Source organism: Hyposmocoma kahamanoa, unplaced genomic scaffold, assembly GCF_003589595.1.
Source record: "Hyposmocoma kahamanoa isolate Upper Pololo Valley unplaced genomic scaffold, ASM358959v1 76, whole genome shotgun sequence".
NCBI classification, from domain to species: domain Eukaryota; kingdom Metazoa; phylum Arthropoda; class Insecta; order Lepidoptera; family Cosmopterigidae; genus Hyposmocoma; species Hyposmocoma kahamanoa.
In genome coordinates this window covers 10529021-10551854 of record NW_020653900.1, presented here as the reverse complement: position 1 = coordinate 10551854, position 22834 = coordinate 10529021, and the positions used below count along the sequence as shown (strand labels likewise).

The window sequence follows — 22834 nt, the reverse complement described above, 5'->3', positions numbered from 1 at the left end:
AAAAAGAGGGGACTTACATGTTTGAAGTCTTTGTCTTTGTGTGTGTGTCTGTCTCTTTGTGGCATCATACGAGTAGCTCCCAAACCGAGGAACTGATGATGAGGAACTGAATTTAGTCGGGATGGTTCTTAACTATGTTTGATGAACATCATTTGAGTCATTTAAAGATCGTCAGCTCTTTTCACAGTGTAGGATCATCACAATCAAAAAATTTTACTTGTCAGATCGACTTGACATTTCGTCGCCTTACTTTCTGAAACTCGCATCTTAAGCCCAAAGTTACTGAAAAGCAAAATATGGATTGTATATACTAATTTAGCAGGGTGATTTCTGCTGCACACACTGGCTTTTACCTATTCTTAAAGTAATGCACCCAAATTAAACCCCTTGATAAGAAATTTAAAATAAATAGAAAGTTTGCCATCTTTTTTTCTAATACTAAGTGACGGTACGAACAAGTCGTGTGCCTGGTGGTAAGTGACACGCCTGTCCCTAATAATTGCAGTGCCACTCAGAGCTTTAAACCACAAAGATCTGAGGGGCACTGCTACTGCGCCCGACACTCTGAGACATAAGTTGACAAGTCCCATGTGCCTGTTACTGTTACTACTGCTACTAAGTTAATTCTATGAATTTTAAGATAATGTTTTTTTGTTTAGTTTACTAATTAGGTGCTTTGTTATACATAATAATAATAATAATAATAATTACCAGTATTTATGTGGTCTGTGATAATAATGTTCCAGACAGCCACACCAATTACTTACGTGATTTTATACTAAGCAATTCCGATGAGTATTTAGAGCAATGGAATTCACTCCATTACACTCAGACCAGAATCAATTTAGAAAATGTCATATATCAAATTGACCATATACCCAGGTACAGCGTGCCAATAGATGAGCCACAGAGGCCGTTGAAAAACAAAACAAGAGAAATTTTAGGCGCGTTTACGGCGCCGTAACCGCGCGTCATCTGAGCTGATTCAAACGCACACAGATATCACGTTGCAAGCAACACTTTATATACTCCACTGGTGTTTATGCTTAGAATTTCATGTAGTTGCTTCATTTAAAAAATTAACGAACAAAACTAAAATTAAAACTCTCTTATCAAAATGCGCGCAAATGATGCGCATTTACGGCGCGTTACACAAGGTGAAAGTTTTCGCGCGTCCTTTACGGCGTTTACGGCGCATTACACGAAATTTATCAGAGCAATAGACTTAGTATTAGCGCAAATAGAGAAAATTCGCGAGAATTGAGAAGCGTTTGTCGACTCAGGCGATGCTATAGCATTAGCGCCCAGCTATAGGTACGAGGAGAAAGTAGTCGCGCGCCCGCCGCGCGGCGATCGCCCAGTTAGTGGTAATTTCCTTCATGTGCATTAATGACGAATCCGAATTCTATTTACTAGGCAACAACATTTAACTTCCTCTGAATAATACAACCACGCGGTCTCCGCACCCGGCCGCTGCGTAGACCACATTCAAGCCAGCCTCGCCCGCGTACCCGAGACGCTCATATAAGTTAAAACGTAAAAGCTAAACGAATATAACGTATTTTGCCATGACAGGCACACGCGGTCGCTGCGCGGCGAAAACGCGGACTCCGTTTGACGGCCGCGCGGGGTGAGCGCGATGAAATTCGTGTTAAATAAATGCGCCCGTTGTTAATATTTTAAAAATAACCCTGTATATTGTGTGTTTTAATATCTTTTTTATTCTTCTACAGAAGTACTACCCAAACAAGGAAGCAGCAATGGCAGAAGCGGTCCGAGGCAAATCCAGAGCCGTACTAATATTCCCGGCAAATTTCTCAACGAGTCTCCAAGAAAGAGTACGAGATGCGAGACACGCGGATGATTATACTGTTATGAGCTCGGAAATTGAAGTCCATATGGATGATACGGGTAAGTTATTTCTATTAGTAACTTTGCACCAATATCGTCATTAAATGAAATTGTCGCGTTTACAATTCAAACTTCTTTTTAAGAATTTTATTTATTTATTTAAAATTCAAGTCACAATAATACAAGTTGCATTAGGCAAGTATTTATTGCTATGACACGCAGGGGTATGGCTCTTAGTCGTTTCTTTTAGGTTTACGTTATTTTATACATTACAAAATATAATAACAAAAATATACAATTTAAATAAAAATAACATGTCATTTATCATCATCTATCATCAGTCTTAGTCAAATACAAAAAAAACATAACAACTTAATTTGATTAAATAACTACGTAAGTTTGTCAATATAAAATTAATTGAAGTTATAATAGCATTTGTCAATTATAATCCATTTGTTTAGGTACTTAACTAAATGTAAACAATCTTGATGCATCTTTTTATTGAAACATATACTTTATAAATCAACAGGTATTAAAAATAGGCATGCATTTTCTTGTGAAACCAAGTATATGTATTTTGGATTTGAAGGTAAGAAAAAATATCATATACATGACATATCAAGATTGTTTACATTTAGTTACGTACCTAAACAAATGGACTATAGTAATACTTTTAATTTTTTTGTGAAAGTTCTGTAATTTCTCTCACATCTTAGTTACTCGGATAGTTTATTGTGAATTTTTATTGCCTTTTAATACGAACTATTCTGATATAGATGCTTAGTGTACTTTGCGGAAGGCTTAATATATTCTTATACCTAACCTATGTATCTAGTGCTAGTAACAGTATGCTCGTAAACAAGTGAATGCAACACTAACAAATAGTTCACTGTTTTTTCTAATAAATTAAGCCATTTCAAATATCGACACATCCGTAGCACAAAGATTTATATGCAAGACTACTTGTTCTCAGGACAAAGTACGTTTCGTTCGTTCCTTCTTCGCTGTGGATGTCAGATATAGTATATGGTGATTAAATGGTGGAAAGTGACACTTACCACCAGTCGCATATTTTGTTCGTTCTATCACTTGGTATCATAAACTCGACATATGTCGAACTTCATGAAGGATGAGTTTTGGCCGAAGGGTGTCTGTACCGACGTTTCCGAGGCCGGCTACCGGACACCCACGTTGCGTCACACGTCGCAGAGAATACGTGGAAATAATAATTAGTCATTAGTGTTTGTAAGGTATGTATTTATGGATCTTTGTAACCTGAATATAAATAAATAAAAACTAAAATAATCTCAGTACATAGTACTAAAAAGACCGACCTCAAAAGTACGTGGAATTACATAATTACCAAGTTTTATTGAAATCGGTTACCGGAAAGTGCACAAACCCGGATTCATTCCCTAGTTCGCCATTATACGGAACTTGACACAGGAGATAATAAAAATCGGTTCTCACTACTCAAAGTATATTGAGAGAAAAAAGCCGTGAATTGGAAAATAGCTAAATCAACCATTAAAATAATTGCTCCTTATAATACAATTTAGGCGCTATTAATAAAAATGAATCTTCCTGCGTGAACAGGCTCCCTTTGAGGTGGATGATTTTCTTTAAAATTCTTGTATTATTATTATATAAAATTATTATAATAGGACTACTATGGAGGTGCCCTCTTTCCAACAAAAAAGGAATCATGAAAATCGGTTCACAAATACCGGAGTTATCGCGTAACATACATACAAAAAAAAACGTACAGTCGAATTGAAAACCTCCTCTTTTATTGAAGTCGGTTAAAAATAAAAAATAAAGTGTCTAGAAAAAGTGTTCTTATTGGTAACAGAATGGGTTCTTATAAATACCTTTACAAAGATTTCAATAGTATAATTACTACAAGTAATTTAAGCTTTTTGAAGCTCCAATTGATTTAAGAGTACATACGAGTTTGTGTGAAATCTAACTCTCAGAAGAAACCGCTCGGAAGTTACTCTTAGAGCTAATTCCGAGTTTAATTTAGCTAACAAACCGAATTGAGGCTAACGAAGGATTGGTTTTAGCGAATTTGTGTCTAAGTTACGAAATAAACTTCTGGGAATACACGAATATGATGTTTAATATATTTCAGTATGGAATTTCGATTCTTGTTATTAGGATTAATTTAATTATCCTTTAATGTCTCTGTGGCCGAACGGTTACCATGCCGAACTGCCACGCAAGAGGTCCCGGGTTCGATTACCGTGCTGAGAGAAATATCTGTATGGCCTACATTTGTTTTTCTCGTGAGTTTGGGTGTAATTTGTGGTAGTCTATGGAACCTTTAAATATAGATTCCAGAGCGTAGCGATGGTTTCAAGCCACGAGACGCAAAACAACTTTGCTGCCGAGCGAAAAACACAACTTTTCACATCACTATAGCGAGGATAATGGTAGATGAAAGAAAAATAGTTGAACTATAAAACCTTTTTTAATGAAAAGAAAAAGTTTATCTTCGGATGCGTTCTGAATTTACGCCTCATCAATTTTTGTTCTTGCTTGTACTTTTATTTTTTGAGATTAAGTGATTATTGAAATTGTTATAGCTCTTCGACGAATTAAAATCATTTAATAACCACAATTAGTTATCATTGTCAATTTAATGTCAACAATAATGAGAATAAAATATACCAACGGTTTTATATTATATAAAAAAGTAATGTACGACAAATCGCTTGATTGAACGTGCTTTATCTTTTTTTTTCATCGAAAGAAAAAGTTAGGTGCACCACAGTCCATCGTCAAGTTCGAATTTCAAAAACCTTTTCCACGCTAGCGTGCAAAAAACGCTTTTGCGCGCAGATTTCTAATGAGAAAGAAAGCCTTTCCTAGCAAGTGAGGTGAAAAATATGTAGCTCTTGTGCCGCCCTTCACCCCTACACCTATCCATAGTCACTACTTACTACGTATATTCTTAGCTTAGTTTTGCATGCAACTACGTGAGCTAAGCTAAGGTAGTTAGCTTCGTTCGCGGGGTGGCCTGCGCTTAATGCGCACAAACTCATAGTCCCGCACTAGGGCAACCCTGTATCGCAGGTGCCATACACATACACACACATATAGACAGACACTAATTACACCCAAACTCACGAGAGAAAAGAAAGTACGCCATACAAATATTTCTCCCGGTCCGGGTATCGAACCCGAGACGTCTGCGTGGCAGACCAGCATTGTAACCGTTCGGCCGTTGAGGCAGTTACGGATAATACGAAACCAGTTAAAAGTCGATGCGAATCGAGCTATGCTGGGAGTTTCTCTAAAGGATAATGGAGATGAGGTTATCCGACAGAGAACCAAACAGAAAACAAAAAAAAAACAGTAGACCAAAGTATTCGATATAGCTAGTAGCGTAAGCAGCTGAAGTGGCAGTGTGCTGGCCTTATTTGCAGAAGAACCGATAACCGATGGGGGAAACCAGTTCTTGAGTGGACAGTATTTATGTTAAGAAAATTATAATTTTATTTATAACAAATAGTGACAGACATAACATTAATACGAGGAATAAAAATAGGATAGCTGTTCAGTCGTCTTCATAAAGTCTCAAATTCATTTAAGGCGCAATGTATACGCTTATATAATAAGATCCCGATTGATATTCAAAATGTGACATTTACAAGGTTCAAAACTATTGCGAAACAAAAGCTTTATACTAAAGGTTATACGACTTCTGCGTAGGTACTTGGATGACAAAAATCTTTGGTAATGACTCGTTTAGCTCTTTCAGGTATTATCGATCTAAGATGTTGAAATTAAATATTTTAATGATAAATGTATTCAAATGTATATTTACAAAGAACAACTCTTAGAGCGTTTTGCTTATTCTTCTCAGGGGAATCTGCCTTACGAATGAGTACTAGAGTTTAATCAGTCTGACGATTCCAAGTGTAATTTGCTTACCTATGAAATAAAATTTAAAATTGACTTTGACTTTGACTTGTGTAAAGACGCAGTGTAAAGCTGGCTACTCAATAGCGAGCGATATAATAACGAGGTTCTGGTGTGTACGCATGACACAGTCTTCACTCGTTAAAACGAGTTCCTGGTTATCCTCAGCTCCCGAACCACGGGACATCACATACACACTATGATTTTTGATAACATAATATGCAATGGTTATGGTTATCGCTAGTGAGTACCCGGCTTAAGACCCTCGGCCCTCTGGCCGAATGGAGTGACGATCTGCGAAAGGCCACTGGCAGACGCCTTGTGAGAGGCTTATGTTCAGAAGTGGATGACTGATGATGATTTTTAATGTCTCCCTTTAATGTCTAAAAGGATGTACGAAACTTGACAACAGCGTAATCTTGTCTATTCGATTGCAGCTTGACTGCGATATTGAAACGCGACGATTATGTTAAAATGCTCTTTGTAAGACAGCAATTTATCCAACGAAATTTAACGCCATTCAATTTATTTCAATCTTATATCACTACTTTGCCATAGAATTCGTTTCCATGACAGAATATTGATCTGTGATTGTAAGGAATGGAAAACGCTGATAATACGAGTTTGAATTCCGGGACACCGGTAGTATGCGTCGATGACGTATTATATCTAATAGTTTTCTATTATACGCCGATATGGCGTAAATATTTTCATAAATATCTCTTTTAAATGCTCGCTATAAATGTGGTTTTATAACGGTGACTACTACTACCTACAAAATTTAAAATAAAATATAGCTTTATTTCATATTACAAATTGATTAAGTAGTAAGGTGAGAATCCTCTGAGAAAAACGAGTAAAAACTTTTTCCCAGGGTTTTTCGAAAACGTACCGAGTATATTTTTCTGGGACGCGGAAACAAGATTAAAAGCTCTTAGGCTACAAAGTGGACGATAGTGGGCGGCGGCGGTGCGGTGTGGCGACAGAATGCCTAAAACTGGCCTAAGTTTGTATAATATGATGTTCTCGACGGCAGCGGCGCGGGCGGCGACTCACGAGGTTCGCGCTCTACGAGGAACTATCCGCGGAACTGCAAGGTCACAGTTGATTTTAAAACATTTTGACAGTTCTACACAGTAATTTTATGGACGTAAAAATTAAGCGCGACAAACGAGATGAAAAGAAATAATAAAACAAACAAAATGATATATGTAAATTATTCGAAACAGGTGAGTGTAAAAATACGTAAATAATCACTAATATAATGTTGTATATGTAAAAACAGAAACAACAAAACTCGACATTTTTTGTTTCATCGTTTTCCCGGCGATGATTAAACGACAAAAATAGCTATTACAACGCAATTTCATATCATCCTTGTTCTTTCAAAATGTATAACATAAGCTCATTACTAAATGAGAAAACTAAGCTTTATCAACTGAAATAAATACTGTCACAGGAATGTTTATCACACATATCGCCATGCTACGGTTACATTTACCGCGCCGCCGCCGGTATCGCTGTCGCCACCTCCGCGCGGCCGCTCGCTGAGTCCAGTTTAGATGACCATGACGCTAGTGTAACAATGGTCATTTCTGTGAACTTGTCTTTATTGAATACAGATTGTAAATTACCCTAATCGCAAAAAATTTTTACAGGACAAAGATTCTATTAATATCGGCGGCGTTACTCCAAAGCTAAAACCCCTCAAATCCTTGTTATTAACACGAACAAAAGGCGGACAATGATGTTGGTCCTCGTTAATAAAAACCCCTTTGTGCAAAAAAAGCATTGTAATGTCGCGACTTCATTTACATCCAAATTTGATCGCAGTCTTCCAATAATCAAATTATAATGTTTTTTTGCAAATGAAAAGGTATTTATTAAACCACAAATTTTTTTTTGGTTGTAAAAGTTGCTTGTTGTTTTTATTACGGTGTTACGTATTAATAATAATACAAAATAATAAAATTGTTTATTCACCCCAACATGCTAGAATACAGGATTACCTTCACACGTAAATTTTCGTAATTTGTTAGAGTTCGGTCAAGACCGATCTTGTGTCGGACATGTGCTCAATTGGAAGTTGATCCTCGTAGGTACCATCTCTGATCTAGATGGAGCTAAGCTATATCTTTAGTCGAGTAACGGCAACAATATAGTGTTTTAAATAGATCTGGGTGAAATGAATGAATGTGGGGGAAATCCGATAAAAAGGATTCGTTTATTCATTTTCGAATAAGGGGTAATTTGCCACCGTTACAGGTAGAATTTTTTCTTCAAATTAAAATGAGACCACAGTCGAGGTGATATTTGAGGATTTTTTAGATTTTTCAAACAAAAAAAATCTGATTATTTACAAAATACAAAAAGATTTATAACAACTGCTACAAGTTCGCTACAAGTAGAAAGATCCCAAAAGAGACATTTTTTTTTTCAAATGCAGCAGGTTTTACCAGTCATATAAATGATATAAATAGTGCAGTAAAAGCAGCTACCGAAACTATTGTAATTTCTCGATTATTGAGCTGAATTTAAAGGCATACAAATACATAAGTAGAGCTCCTTGTGAAAGAGTTCGTCCAGGGAAGTACTGCCACCTTACCTATTTCTGCCGCCAAGCTGTAATATAGGCATTACTGCGTTCCGGTTTGAAAGGGTAAGGGTGCTGGTGAAATTACAGGCACTTGGGATTTGTCAACATAATGTCTCAGGGTGACGGGCGCTGTGGCAGTGCATCTAAGACTTTTCCGGTTTAAAGCGCTTACCACCAGACGCACGACTTGTTCGTCCCCTCACTTGGTATTATATAAAAAAACCTAGATTTGTTCCATAAGCGAATGAATGTATCATAAAAATAAATATGTTATGTTGCTATTTCCTGGGCTTATTTTTTTACTGGAAATGAAATTGTCTACTTTATTATATGAATAAGTCGTAAATTACGAATTAAAATCAAGAACCTAGAGCTCGTTTCGCTAAAATGAAATTCGTTCAAGTCATATAAACTCTAATATTTATTACTTGGGATCTCGCAAAAGTTAATGAAGGAGCAGTTTATCCTGGGTACTTACTATGATGTACAAAAATATGTAATTTATTAGTTGAAACTTTGATAGCCTAGTAGAGAGGACGATTGCCGAAATGACCCAGTTTCACGGAGTCATTTTTTATGTGTGCAATCAGGGCTCCATTACTCGTTCAAGGTTACGTTATAAGTACCTACCGCTGAGTGCGCCGACGTCGGCGCAAGCGCTGATACTCGTACATACAGGCTCATACAGGTCTTTCATTTATGAGCATTCGGCTTCGCATGACTGCACACGGGGGTGCAATGATATTTTCACCTCTCTGAGCGCGTGCTTAGGTTCATTTATTCTTGTAGTGAGAGCCTGGTGTCATTAGTCAGATTTAGTGGGCTATTATAGCGTAGGTATTTTCGATTCTGTACGAGAGTGATGTGACTGTTACGTAGTAACTATTAAGTAATGTGTGGTGCGTTGCGTATAACTATTAGTATAATGATCAGTATTCACTGTTAGTAAACAGTATCCGTATATAGGTATAACCATTCGTAGCTCCGTTGGTAGAGTGGTGATCGTATTTTTTTTTTATGATAGCAAGTGGCGGGACAAACAAGTCATCTCACATCGTCGAACGTGAGTCTGGTGGTAAGCAACACGCCTATCCATAACAGTTGCAGTGCCGTTCAGAGATTTCAATCGTAAAGATCTGAGAGTCACTGCCACTGTGCCGGTTACTCTAAGACATTAATTGAAAAGTCCCACGTGTCTGTAATTTCACCAACACCTTTACCCTTTTAAAACCGAAACGCAGTAATGTTTCCATTACTACTTGGCGTTAGAAATGAGTGCGGTGGCAGTACTTCAGTGGACGAACTCTTTCTCAATGAGCTCTATTGCTACTGCTTTTAATTTCTTGACGTATTTATGCAACCAAACAAAAAAATATATTTTATTTAGTCAACCATGACCATGGGACCTGTAAAGGACCCGAAACGTCGGTTTGTTTGAAAAAACAAATATACGCGATTTAAATCCGGCAAAATAGTTTCATTTCCTTTTTGACATATTGTTTTTTTAGAATGGACATTATATTTCTTACACTTTGAAATAAAAAACAAAACATAAGTTTGTTTCGTAGAGATATTCTGGAATTTAAAAAACAAAGCCTTTGCTCTAAGGCCAGCCATACGTGACTGTACACAAGTACTCAATCACTTGTTTTAGGGTAATATCACCGACATTAATATTCTATGTCTTGCGGAAGCGTGCTATGGGCAATTTACAAACTGGGCTCCAGAGTGTCTCTGAGAGATAAGTTTAAAGGAATTAACATTCTTACATTGACGTCACAACAAATTTATGAAAATATAATTTATCTCAAGAAGAATAGTATTTAATATTAATGCAAACTTATTAATTATTATTATTAATAACTTTTGTAACTATAGTGAAAAATAGGGTAGTTTGCATGCAATAGGTTTTGTGTCAGAGTGAAGAATATTGTGATCCGTGAATGGTGAGGTTTGAAAGAGGATGTAGTGACAAATAAAAAATGGCTATGTTGAGGTTGTTTTGGAATATGGAGATGATGAATGAATGTAATGTGTGGAGATGATGAATATAAAGGATAGAATATATCGAGCTAACTGAGTGTTCTTAAAAATGCTGGATTGCGAGTGACAACAATAAGATCTGATTGAAAATATTGATAAATGTATGTGTGTAAATATAATGAAAAATAGTGGAAGACAACACTAATACGAGGAATAAAAATAACCTGGCTATTCTTGACTGTCTTCAAAAGGTAACAATTCATTTAAACGGCAATACATACACTTATGCATACACTATATAAAAAGAGCAAACCCTACTAGAGTTTCTGACTCGTTCTTCCGAGGGAAATTCGTCTTACGAATGAGTAGTGCTAAATCAATTTGACGATTTCGTGTGTAAATTTACTTAATAATGACATTGAGGTATTTTGCATTTTAATATAGTCCCATTCTTATAGGCACAGGCTTTTTTCACGATGGGATGGCTTGCGCTGTGGTTCTCACGTGAGCCCAGTAACTTCATTAAAATGCTTTGAAGGTATAATATTACATATATAATTATATTCTCAAAAAAAAGCCGGAAAAGCTCATGATTAAGTTAGAATAAAATTTCACACATAAATTTCGGAAAGCTCAGAGGTGCAACCGTGGATTAGAATTCCCGGCTTCTACTTGAGAGGCGGTTCTGAACATTTAGTTTTGAAATTTTGAATTGTTCTCGTTTTTCTTCATCATTCTGAGTTTGCTTCGTTCCGTCGTCACTCCTTACCAAAATTCACGAAGAGTAAACACGTGTCCTTCAATCATGTTAACCTTACTGCTTATAAAGCAATAATATAATATATAATAATAATGATAACGCACACACTCAACATAGCCCCGCACTAGGGAAACCCTGTGTCGCGGGTGCCATGGACACACACGTAGACAACCACAAATTACACACAAACTCACTAGACAAAATAAATGTAGGCCATACAAATATTTCTCCCGGCCCGGGAGTCCAACCTGGGACCTCTGCGTGGCAGTTTGGCATGATAACCATTTGGCCACTGAGTCAATTGTAAATGTTTATTTTATATTCATCCATCCATATTCGTACGCAATGGGAGTATTTTATAGTATTGTATCTGTGTGTTTATACCATTGTTTTTTGTTACAGCCTTTTCTTTTCTTCTCCTTTCCTCATATTTTCCTTGTTTCTCCTCACCTCTACAATAAAAATCTTCCCTTAAAATTATATGCAATTATGAGGACCGAGCCTTCTCTCTAATTGCGCCAAGGCTAGGCTATAACCGTTACCGTTATCCGCCAAAAGGTAGTCTCATTGCTCAGCAGACTGAGGGGCAGTACCGGCACCATTTTACAGATCATACCTGGTAGATAAGGCCTACTCATTTTGAAATCTTTCATTCGGGTCCTGATTGAATAGTCTCACAAGAGACTATTGGGTCTGGATGCGGGTGAGAGTTCTGAGAGTCGGCTGCCACTTTTTATAATAAAATTTTTGTGCAACTATTTATTATTATTACCCCTAACCAAGTCTAAGTTATATTTGTAAGTTACTAACACTTCTTCTTCTTGGGGTGCCATCTCATTTCGGCTATCGTTGTGGCAATTTGAGTCCGTGAAGTTGCGGCTCGGAACAGTTCTGTGGTACTTATATTGAACCACTCTGCAAGATTTTGATCCATGTGGTTTTTTGGATTTTTCCCTGTGCAATGAGTTAGTTCCCCTGTAGAGTAGAGAATATTTATCACATTGCAGCTTCCTCTTTTTTACTGTTTTCAGGAGCTCCAAGCCTTTGTGCGTCCTCCGCAATACGTTGTTATTGGTGACTCTATCCGTTCACGACATTTTCAAAATTCATTTCGAAGGCTTCTAACTGTTTACATAATGTCTGAGTTAGTGTCCATGCTTTTACTCCGTACAGAAGAAATAAAAATATGTAGCACCGCACTAAACGGCATCTTGGCGATAGTTTGAGACTATGATCGCAAAGGAGGTGGCTCATTTTAATAAAAGCGCTGCTGGCTTGCTCTCTGCGACATCTAACTTCTATGCTGTAGTCTTCCTGATCGTTTAGCATAAAACACTACTAACACTGTTGGACCTTAAAAAAAATTGTGTTGTCTGTATAAATAATCACATTATTATTATTATAACCTTATACCAACAGATGTTCACTACTTTATCAATTTGCTAGGAATTTCGCAGAATTTCAGACTTTGCGACACTGCTGTGACAATTCTAATTATAATCCCATTCGTTATCCGGAACCCGCATTTGTCAGAGATTCAGAGTTAGTTAACAACGTAATTGTGGGACCCTAAGTTTTGACAGCTATAAATACTTCTAGTACTAGGTGGTAAGCTTAACGAATTTAGAAACAAATTTTAAGGGTGAATATTTTAAATGTGTATTTAAGTAGGTATTTACTAATTAGATTTTTATATGGATTTACTGCCTTTCCTTGTTAAGTAAGACACCTAACTGTTCTAAATAGGTAAACGATTTACATTAGACACCGACTACGTATAGTTGCAGTAGAGCTTCTTGGGAAAGAGTTCGTCCAGGGAAGTACTGCCACTTACCTATGTCTGCCGCCAAGCAGTAATGTGAGCATTGCTGCATTGTACGGTTTTGAAGGGTGCTGGGGAAAATACAGGCACTTACGACTTTTCAACTTATGTATCAGGGTGACGAGGGCAGTGGCAGTGCCCATCAGATTATTGCGATTTAAAGCTCTGCAACTATTATGAACAGGCGTGTCGTTTACCACCCAGCGCACGACTTGTTTGTCACGTCATTTCGTATCGTAAAAAAAAAGTATACGCCATACCATTACAATTAGGGTTGGTCTTGATTTAAAACGCAATGCTACTGATAGAAAAACTCTATTATTCAGCAATCTTAGAATAATAACGCATAGAATGATAGTTTCACATCAAACGAACTGTCACAAGTGAGGCATTAATCAAATTCATAGGCGTAAGCAACTTGTATCTACGCTCATCGGCACGCACACAAATATACAAATAATGATGTCATGAAATAACATTTCCCTCGAAAATGTAGTATAAGTAGTATCTATATTTTATGTTTGTCTGACGTATTTTTACACTCATTTACCGCACATTTCGTCATTTTTAGCTAAAATTCTGGAGCTGTTCGCGGTACAAGTTGACATTGGGAGCGCTTCAATTTGCCTCACTTAGTGTGTGGGGACTAGGTTTCTATGCGTTATTATTCTAAGTCCGCAATGATAATTACACACACTTGTATTTTCGAGAGCAACCCGCGGCCACACCTTTGACAGTTAGAAACCATAGATAAAATAAATAAAAAACACCAATAAATACATTTTGTTTAGCCACAAACCTTCCAAGCACATATTTGTTTTTGGTTTTAACGCCTTTTTTGTCGGCGCGCCATTTGTGAGAATAATGTTTATGGTGTTACTAAGTCATCAGATGCTTATTATACGAAATTGGAAAACGTTTTACACTATAGGTAATACCGACCATGCATACATCATACCATTTATGTATACTGTAGTAATCTGATAATATCTCTGTGCTAATAAACAAAAATGTTTGTCATCTCACTTTGTCGGGTACAAAAATAATACATATGATGTCACAACATAGACAAAATAAATATCATGTTATATATTCCATCTCGCAGAGAGCAGGTGCTCTGCGCCAAAATAAAGTTTACACAGCACCCAAACCGATAGGAAACGGGGCCACAGGGCCGTAGTTGGTAAGCAGTCTACTATTCAAATACAGGGGTCATAAAATTTTCATCAGCCGGCCACGTACATTATCAAAGTGATTGGCTTCGTGTTTATGTATGACATCGGAGGAATAGATTGAAATGTAGCACGGGAGATTTATGGGAAGGATTATGATTTGTAACAATACAACTTGCGAAGAACTTTGCTAGGGTTGTCACATACTTTAAAAATATGACTTAATATTTGTATGCTACATAGTACTACTTTTACCTTCCAGGAACTGCCTTTAGTCTGATAAAAGTATATTATTAGGAAAAAATCTTTGTGCTATGGTTTTAGGGGTGAAGTTGTCTTTCTTGTTCGCTGCGGGTGCTGTAATCGTTTTTGTAAATATTTCGCGCAAATACCGGCCGGAGGACAGCGTTCCTCAGATTTAAAAAATTCTGATTGTCCCATTATTACCTATTTATTTGCTTGCCGTGGGATCCGTCATTTTACTGATCACCTGTAACAAGCTTGCACCCGTGCACCAAGGATAGATGTACGTCTGTAGTAACGTTGAACCATCATGTTACATGGATCAATGCGTAGTGAAGAATAGGCGGAACGGTATATGGCGATGAGTTGTCATTCCGCAAATGGTTAATTATTAACATGAAAGGACGGGGTTGGTGTGTGGCTGTCGTTGGCCTTCGTCCTTGCGAGGCAATTTGTTAAATCGCGGATTATTGACGGGCGCTTTTACAGGTCTATGATCGTGAAGCAAGTTTGTACAGATCCAACAAAAATGTATTGCATATTTCTTTATTTATTTATTGCATGTAATACTCGTGTTACACATTTGTAACGTGTATGTTACTTGCCAACTATAGTATGATATGACGCTCCGTAAGGGCATGGCAATATCAGCGGAGAAGGTCACACTCTATGTTATACTGTGGACTGATGTGGGCCACATTATATCCTTAGTACGTACTGTCGAATATTCAATACACGTACTTGTTTGAAAATTGTGTAAGGAAAATATTCTCCAATCTGTTGCTCCGCATGTGTTAAATCTTCCGTATGATCCTTGTCCGAATCGGATACTTTACTTCCATAAACTGCCTCCGTGGTCGAAGGGTTAATATGCTGGACTGCCTCGCACAGGCCCCGGGTTGGGTTATGGAAGAATATTTGTATGGTCTACATTTATTTATCTCGTGAGTTTGGGTGTACTTTGTGGTTGTCTATCTGTGTCCATGACACCCGCGATACAGCGTTTCCCTAGTGCGGGGCTATGTTGAGTGTGTGCGTTATTAAATAAAAAAATAAAAAAATATGGAGTTTGATGTTTATCACAGACATCTAAATAATTTCCTACTTCCGAAATATTATATTTAAAAATAAAAGGGAAAACTAATTTCGTATTTTTTTAGTAAGCTGTTTTGTCCAGAAATAGCTTACAAAAAAAATTGTCTCAGTTTGAGTTAAATGGATATATTTTCATTGTTTCTTGCAATACTCAAACTACGGTTTTATTGACTTGAAGAGAATCAAATTTTACGTTCAGATGTATCATAATCTTGAATTTCACATAATTTGAATTACAACACTATTGTAATAGCATGTATATAATTATTTCATATTATAAAAAGCCGTGGTGGCCTTATGGTTTGACCTATCTCCTGTCGTGCAGAGGCCATGGGTTATGTGCGAAATTTAATTTGAAATTTACCATGAGTTTTTCGGTCAATGAAAACATCTTGATGAAACCTACGAAGAAGGTTTACAACACTCGGAAAACGTGTGAAATCCCCGCATTGCGCCAGGGTAGCGGACTATAGCCTAAAACCCGCGCCTGAGAGGAGATCCTTAGTAGCAGTAAGGCTCCTTGTGAAAAACTTCGTCCAGGGAAGTAGCAGCGTTTGGCCACAGAGGCAGTTTACTTTATACTTAATTGTATACTTACTAATTACGTTCGCTTTGACACTTTTGTGCACAGCTTTAACAATTAGGGCTATATTCCACGTAAGGACAATGCAGTAACTTTGAAGTGTGAGAGAAATTATTATTCTATACGTGGGGCGCACTATAAGTTTCCGGAATGAATAAGAAAAAAATTCTATAAATGGTCAGAAATAAATTTATTGTTTCTGAAAATATTCTCCGTTATCGTTAATGCACTTTTTCATAAGAAATAACCAATTTTGAAAACATTTATGCCACTCCTCCTTGACAATGTCTGAAACGTATTTTTCATACTCTTCAGGTGACGAAAATCGTTGACTGCGTAATTGGTTTTTAATTTTTGGACATCAATAAAAGTCACAAGGTGTCAGGTCCGGACTGTACGCGGGATGGCTCATAAGGTCAACGTTGTCCACCTTCAAAAATTCATTTGTCTGTCTGGCCGTGTGAGAACTGGCATTATCGTGGTGCAAGATGATACGGCGTTTATGGTTATTTTTACGGAGTTTGTCAATAACTTCCTTCAAACAAATGGTCGTGTCCCAATCACTATTCACGGTACAACGATTCTCCAAAGCAACAGTAGCCACAACAGTGTCCAGTTTTATTAAATAAAAGTAGCAATCATCCACTTAGAGGCACTTTGCACGCGCGACTTAAGTAAAAGGCAAAGGCAGTCTTACGGGAGATAGTTATTTATTGAAGATTGGTACAAGACAGAACCCCGATGCTTAGACTATAGGTCTTATATACTAATTACTATAATGACGTTATTACAATGAAGATTTGCCATTCCGCACTTTACAATATAACTTGCGCAATGGTACAAATTCTATTTTATGTAAAGCAAACATCGTTGTTTAAGGATGCTGAGTTAGCATCCATAACTCGCGCCACTTTGGTTGGTTTCGGCTCATCTCGAAAGACCAATACGCTCGATTGCTGCTTTGTTTTGGGATCGTAACTATAAATCCATGTTTCGTCACCTGTTACTGTATCCCACATCAAACTTGGCGCCTCTTCTTGAATCTGGTAAGCATGGCATTGCACCAAGTGACGCGATCCATTTTTTGAGCCTCAGTCAAATTGTGTGGGATCCACCGAGAGCACAGCGTTTTCACACACAAATGTTTGTGTAGTATTGATTGTATTTGACTCATGCCTATGCCTAAAGATGCTCGAATCTCATGGTATGTCACATGCCTGTCTGTTTTGATCATACGGCGCACAGTATCGATGTTTTTATTGTTCACAGCAGTGGACGGGCGATCATCACGAAATTCGTCATTGATATTAATACAACCGCGTTTGAATTCTACAAACCAGCTATAAATAGTCGTCTTGCATGGTGCTTCATCACCAAAAGTTGTTTGAAGCCGAGCGAAGCTCCGCTGAGCTGTTAAATTACACTCAAAATCGTAGAAAATCATACTACGAAAATTTTCACGAGTTAAATGCATGGTGATGTAGACAACCAATTTCTAAAATGACGCCACAATGTAAAAACAAGTGACAGTTAAAGAGTTCCAGTTTGAAATGTTTTAATTTCTTTTTAAATATTTTTTATTTAAGTGGCCAGTTCCGGAAACTTATAGTGCGCCCTAAGTATAAGTAATTATTTTTTTTTATAATTTTTTTGTAATATTAAGTGACGGGACGAACAAGTCGTACGCCTGATGGTTAGCTACATGCCTATCCATAACAGTTGCAGTGCCACTCAGAGCTTTAAATCGCAAAGATCTGAGGGGCACTGCCCCCATCACCCTAAAACATAAGTTGACAAGTCCCATGTGTCTGTAATTTCACCAGCACCCTTACATTTGAAAACCGTAACGCAAACAGCGCTCACATTACTGCTCGGCAGCAGAAACAGGTAAGGTAGCAGTACTTCCTTGGACGAACTCTTTCACAAGGAGCTCTACTGCTACTTGAAACTTTTGTTACTTTACCAAAGCTAAACTTGCGTTCGCAGGTTACTTTAAAAATTATTCGACTTTCGTGCAATTGGGCGAAAGTCGGTCTTAATTCTTCTTATAATGTATTTGAAAAAAAATCAGTCACAGTCACCGTAATCTCGCCATTATGGAAATTGACGACGTGGCCATTACTTAAACTCTGTCGTTAAAGAGATTGTTCAGACGCATTCAAATTATATGAATTTGCCTTAATTTCATTGGTGGAACTTTATGACATCATCAAAAAGTTGAAACGTCATTTTGGGCGTACATTAAGTTAATTAGGTTAAGTTTTATGTATATAGATACTGTAGCCTTAAGCGTAGCGAGGGATGCGTAGCGAGAGGTACTTTTATAAATATTGACTGGGATTAACTTCATAACTTGATATTTATTGTACTTTTTGCACATATTTATTTCTTCAGGTTACTATTCGATCTATCAAGATTTTCTACTTTTCTTACCTATTATTTCAAAACACATTCTAAATACAAAACTATATTCACTCAGCCAGTACAGTAGTTCTACTCATAGAGTAGAGCCTAGACTACAATACTATAGAGAGTGATATGTGTGATTTCCACGTTTAGTTCGTGAAGGGAAAGTAATGGGTCGAATGAGTCGTGCGTCCTTAAGAGCTGCAGTACCTCTCAGAGATTTAAATCACAAAAATCTGAGGGGCGTTGCCACTGCGCCCATCATTCAGAGGTACATAAATTGACAAGTCTTATGTGCCTGTGATTTCACCAGTACCCTTACCCGTCAAAACCGAAATGCTAAATGCTCACATCACCGCTTGGTGGCAGAAATGGGTAATGTGGCAGTACTTAACTGGACGAACTCTTTCACAAGGAGCCCTACAGCTACTAAAATTACGTTAAGCTTACATCCAGTTGACCGTAGCCGCAGGTCTATTTCACAAAATTAAATTTTTTTTTTCGGCGCAGAGTCTGCATCATCTGCAGGGTCTGTTTTAGTAACCTACAATACATCCATGCATAGTTAGTGTATTGGACAAACAAGGTATAGTAATACAAATGTTTTGGCTCCATCAGCTCCAAACACATGTGTATGTATATAATTAAAAACCTACTTTGAACTCTAATTCAAGAATGTGAAGAAATAACAATAACGCCTAAATATTTAAATACTTAAAATTCACACAAGTAATTTTGCTTATAGTTTATTAACAGGCGCTTTTTTTGTATGTCAGGTGTGACATGTGCTGCTGCATCATTTGTTATCACAGCTTTGGTCATTTATGAAATAAATTAAACCCATTGAGCTCGTGAAACAACAATAACAGATAAAAATCTAAAGCTAGGAATAAATCGAATGAATAAAATTGCATCAGGCAGGCAGGGTTCAGCTTTTGTATATGTATGCTAATAAGTTGGGCAAGCTGCCAGCTCTTGGGTCTCCCAGATGATCTTACCACAAAGCATACGACCAATTGGTTTGAGAAGGACAAACATTGAAACTGATTAGCCACTGCCGATGCTTTCAAAATTTGTACACAGTTATTCTCAACCATAGCAATAAACCTCGAAATTATCAATAGTTGATATAATGTAATAATAAAATTTTATATGTACAAAATAAATGCGCATTTGACCTCCATCTCAGTTGATGGGAAGTGACCATGTAGCATGCACACCTAAATAACGCCCAGTCACTTGAAAAGACCCCAAGTTGTAGCGGCGTTCAGGGAATAAATCTGCAGGTAGGAACGTCATTTCACAGCCGTTTGCCATATAAATGTGGAAGCGTAACGCTTCGTGCGAGTCCTTGTAATATCCACAACATAAGGGTCGAACTCCTAAGTCCCCTGATGATGGAAAAGGGAAGGCGGGATTAAGTCATGCAATTCTATCACACACTCTCCGTGATACATCCTGTAGAATACCAATTAGCAGATAACTGCTGAACGGTTACCATGCTTCTGCAGCCACACAGAGGTCCCGGGTTCGATTCCCGGGCCGGGAGAAGTATTTGTATGGCCTACATTTATTTATCTCGTAAGTTTGGGTGTAATTTGTGGTTGTCTATGTGTGTCTCCATGGCACCCGCGATACAGGATTTCCCTATTGCGGAGTTAATAGTGTGTGAGTTAAAAACAAACTTTTCAGTGGTATTCAAGGCTCTGTAGCCTCGTTTACTAAATCCGAGTCACCTATAAGCCTTTTGACATGCCTTTCGTCTGAATCCAAGGTGACCAGTTGGTATTTAGCAGAACCTTCCCATAGACGGCAGCGGAACTCCATACACGACCGAATTGTAGTTATTTTTACAGGGCGTTGCTTGTTGGTTTGATTAACAGTCGACTATTCAATAATTGATTGGTTGAATAATTAAAGATGAATTGTGGAATGGCCGTGAGTAATATACAGGGTGTCTCACGGCCATGAGACACGGATAGAAAATACTTAAAATATTGTAAATAGGTTTTTTATGCTACTAAGTGACAGGACGAACAAGTCAAGTTCAAATATCGACTATAAAAACATAGAGGTGCACGAAAGGTACCATTCTTTTCCTGTATGTCCTGTGTGTATGGCATCGATACTATAAGAAGGCAGGTACGTTATAATTAATATAATTAAACATAAATGTTTAATTTCATGGTAATCCTTTAAGTCACGATACTATGTTACTCATAAAGAATTTATCCTTATAATTGACCTTTTTAATTTCATCATATTTTTTTTGTATGATGTCAATTTTTTTTCACATTTTGTAAGGTAAGCAACTTTTTAAAGTCTTTGAATGTATTAATTAAATTTTTATTGAATTGATATTCAATTATTTTTTGTGAAATTACTCCACTAGTTTGTTATAATTATTAATACAAATATCGAACACTCAGAAAAAACACTCAGAAAAAATTCCTTCGATCCGGTCGGATTCGAACCGACGTCTTCTTGCATACCGTGCCAGACGCTATACCAACAAATCCACGGAACGAACCAACGGACCTCACGAATTTTTCTATGTGCTTGCGTCGTGTCTTTGTACTTGGTCTTTCAACGACTTTTTAGTCGTAGCGCCGTCTATGAATGTAGTTTTACCCAATTTTAAAAATTAAATAATGTCCCAATGAAGCAAAATAACCTATCTACAATATTTAAAGTACCAGCTCTCCGTGTCCCACAGCCGTGAGGCGTCCTGTATACCAAAGTATAGTCAATGCGGACAGGCGTATCACTTACCACCACGACTTGTTCGTCCCGTCAGTTAGAATCTAAAAAAAAACCTATCTACAATATCTCTATTTCCCTGCGTGTCCCACAACTGTGAGACATCCTGTATACCTAAGTATACCCAATGCGGGGGTAGGGAGCGGGCTATTAAATGCCATGTGGTAGATGGCGCTACCTTCATTATGCAGGGTATTGGGGAAAATAAAATACGTACAATAGAGTAGTACTGTCAAGTCATCGAATCCGGAAACTGATTAATGATTTACCCTAAATATTATTATATTTCGCAATAGAGCGGCGATAATATAGTTGGAAAATAAGATTAGATCTTAAATTAGGTCCATGGTTCAAATCATTTTGTAGCAGTCAAAGAGTTCATAAAAGGAAGTATTGCCATCTTACCTGTTTCTGCCGCCAAGCAGTAATGTTGGTGAAATTGTAACTGCAACTGTCATGGATAGGCGTATTGCTTACTACCTGGCGCACGACTTGTTCATTTCGTCACTTGGTATTATAACAATCTCAGTACCGAGTACTAAAAAAACTGAGCTCAAAAGTCATTCATCCTTTAGTTTGCCACCCCTAGAGGTGGAATTTTTTCTTCAAATTTAAATCGGACCACTAATGAAGTATCCTCTTTCCTACCAAAAAAGAATCCTCAAAATCGGTTCGTAAATGCCGGGGTTATCACGTAACTTACATACTTAAAAAAATGCAGTTGAATTGAGAACCTCCTCCTTTTTTATAGTAGGTTAAAAAAAAATTATGACGACTTTGTACGATTTTATACTCTAATCGATTTCTTAAGTTTTCGCGATTGTTGCACAATGGAAATGCATCTATTTTTTCAAATCTAAGTCGTAAATTGGAATATTCTTTGGTAAATTAAAAATTAAGGTAAATTAAGTCTACTGTGATCATGGGACCTGCAAATTGCCCGAAACGTTAGTGTGAAAGAAAACAAAAATACGCGATTTTGAATTTAGATCCGAAAAACACTTTAATTTTTTAAGGTATTAATTAATAAGTTTTGTAACTGTAGTGAGAAATAAGGTGGTTTGCACATAACTGGTTCATGACTTCACCGTCTTAGTCAGTTGTGACCATGGGAGCTGTAACGGGCCCTAAAACATCGGTTTGTTTGAAAAAAATAACAAAAAATTAAATCCGAAAAAATACCTTCATTTCCGATTTTTTTCTAAGTCACTTACACAAAAGAAAGAGTGTTTTGTAGGACAACATACCACAACCTGCATGTCCAAGGAATGATTCATAACCCTTGGAAATCGTGTTAATTCCGTTCACCTTAGAAGTGCCCCGTGTCCAGCAGTGGGACGTATTATGGGTTGACGACAATGTACAATACCGTTGGTTGATTTACGAATTCTATAGTAAAATTGGGGTTGATATTACAAAAATGTCATTTATGAAGTTTAAAACCAGTATAGTGAAACACAAGTTTTAGACTATTATACGAGTATAATACAGCTGCTCTAGGCCTTGCACGAAAGGACGCGACAAGCGCGAGGGCGAGGTAGAGGTTGAGATAATACTAGTATTCTCGCATAGGGCTCTACATTCCTACTTGAAAGACAAAAGTATGTGCTAGTGACCTGTTTAGCTTTAGATATAT

The 22834-nt window shown here is 37.3% G+C and overlaps 1 protein-coding gene across 1 annotated transcript in view; it reads left to right on the top strand.

Moving 5' to 3' along the window:
* Positions 1-22834, top strand: part of LOC113232653 (ABC transporter G family member 20) — a 178719-nt gene that overhangs the window by 137887 nt on the left and 17998 nt on the right. The window contains exons 10-14 of the mRNA XM_026467431.1: positions 1734-1915; positions 2394-2440; positions 2810-2816; positions 12101-12123; positions 12653-12659. Of these exons, the coding sequence (XP_026323216.1) occupies positions 1734-1915; positions 2394-2440; positions 2810-2816; positions 12101-12123; positions 12653-12659 (266 nt within the window). The remainder of the gene's footprint in view (positions 1-1733; positions 1916-2393; positions 2441-2809; positions 2817-12100; positions 12124-12652; positions 12660-22834) is intronic.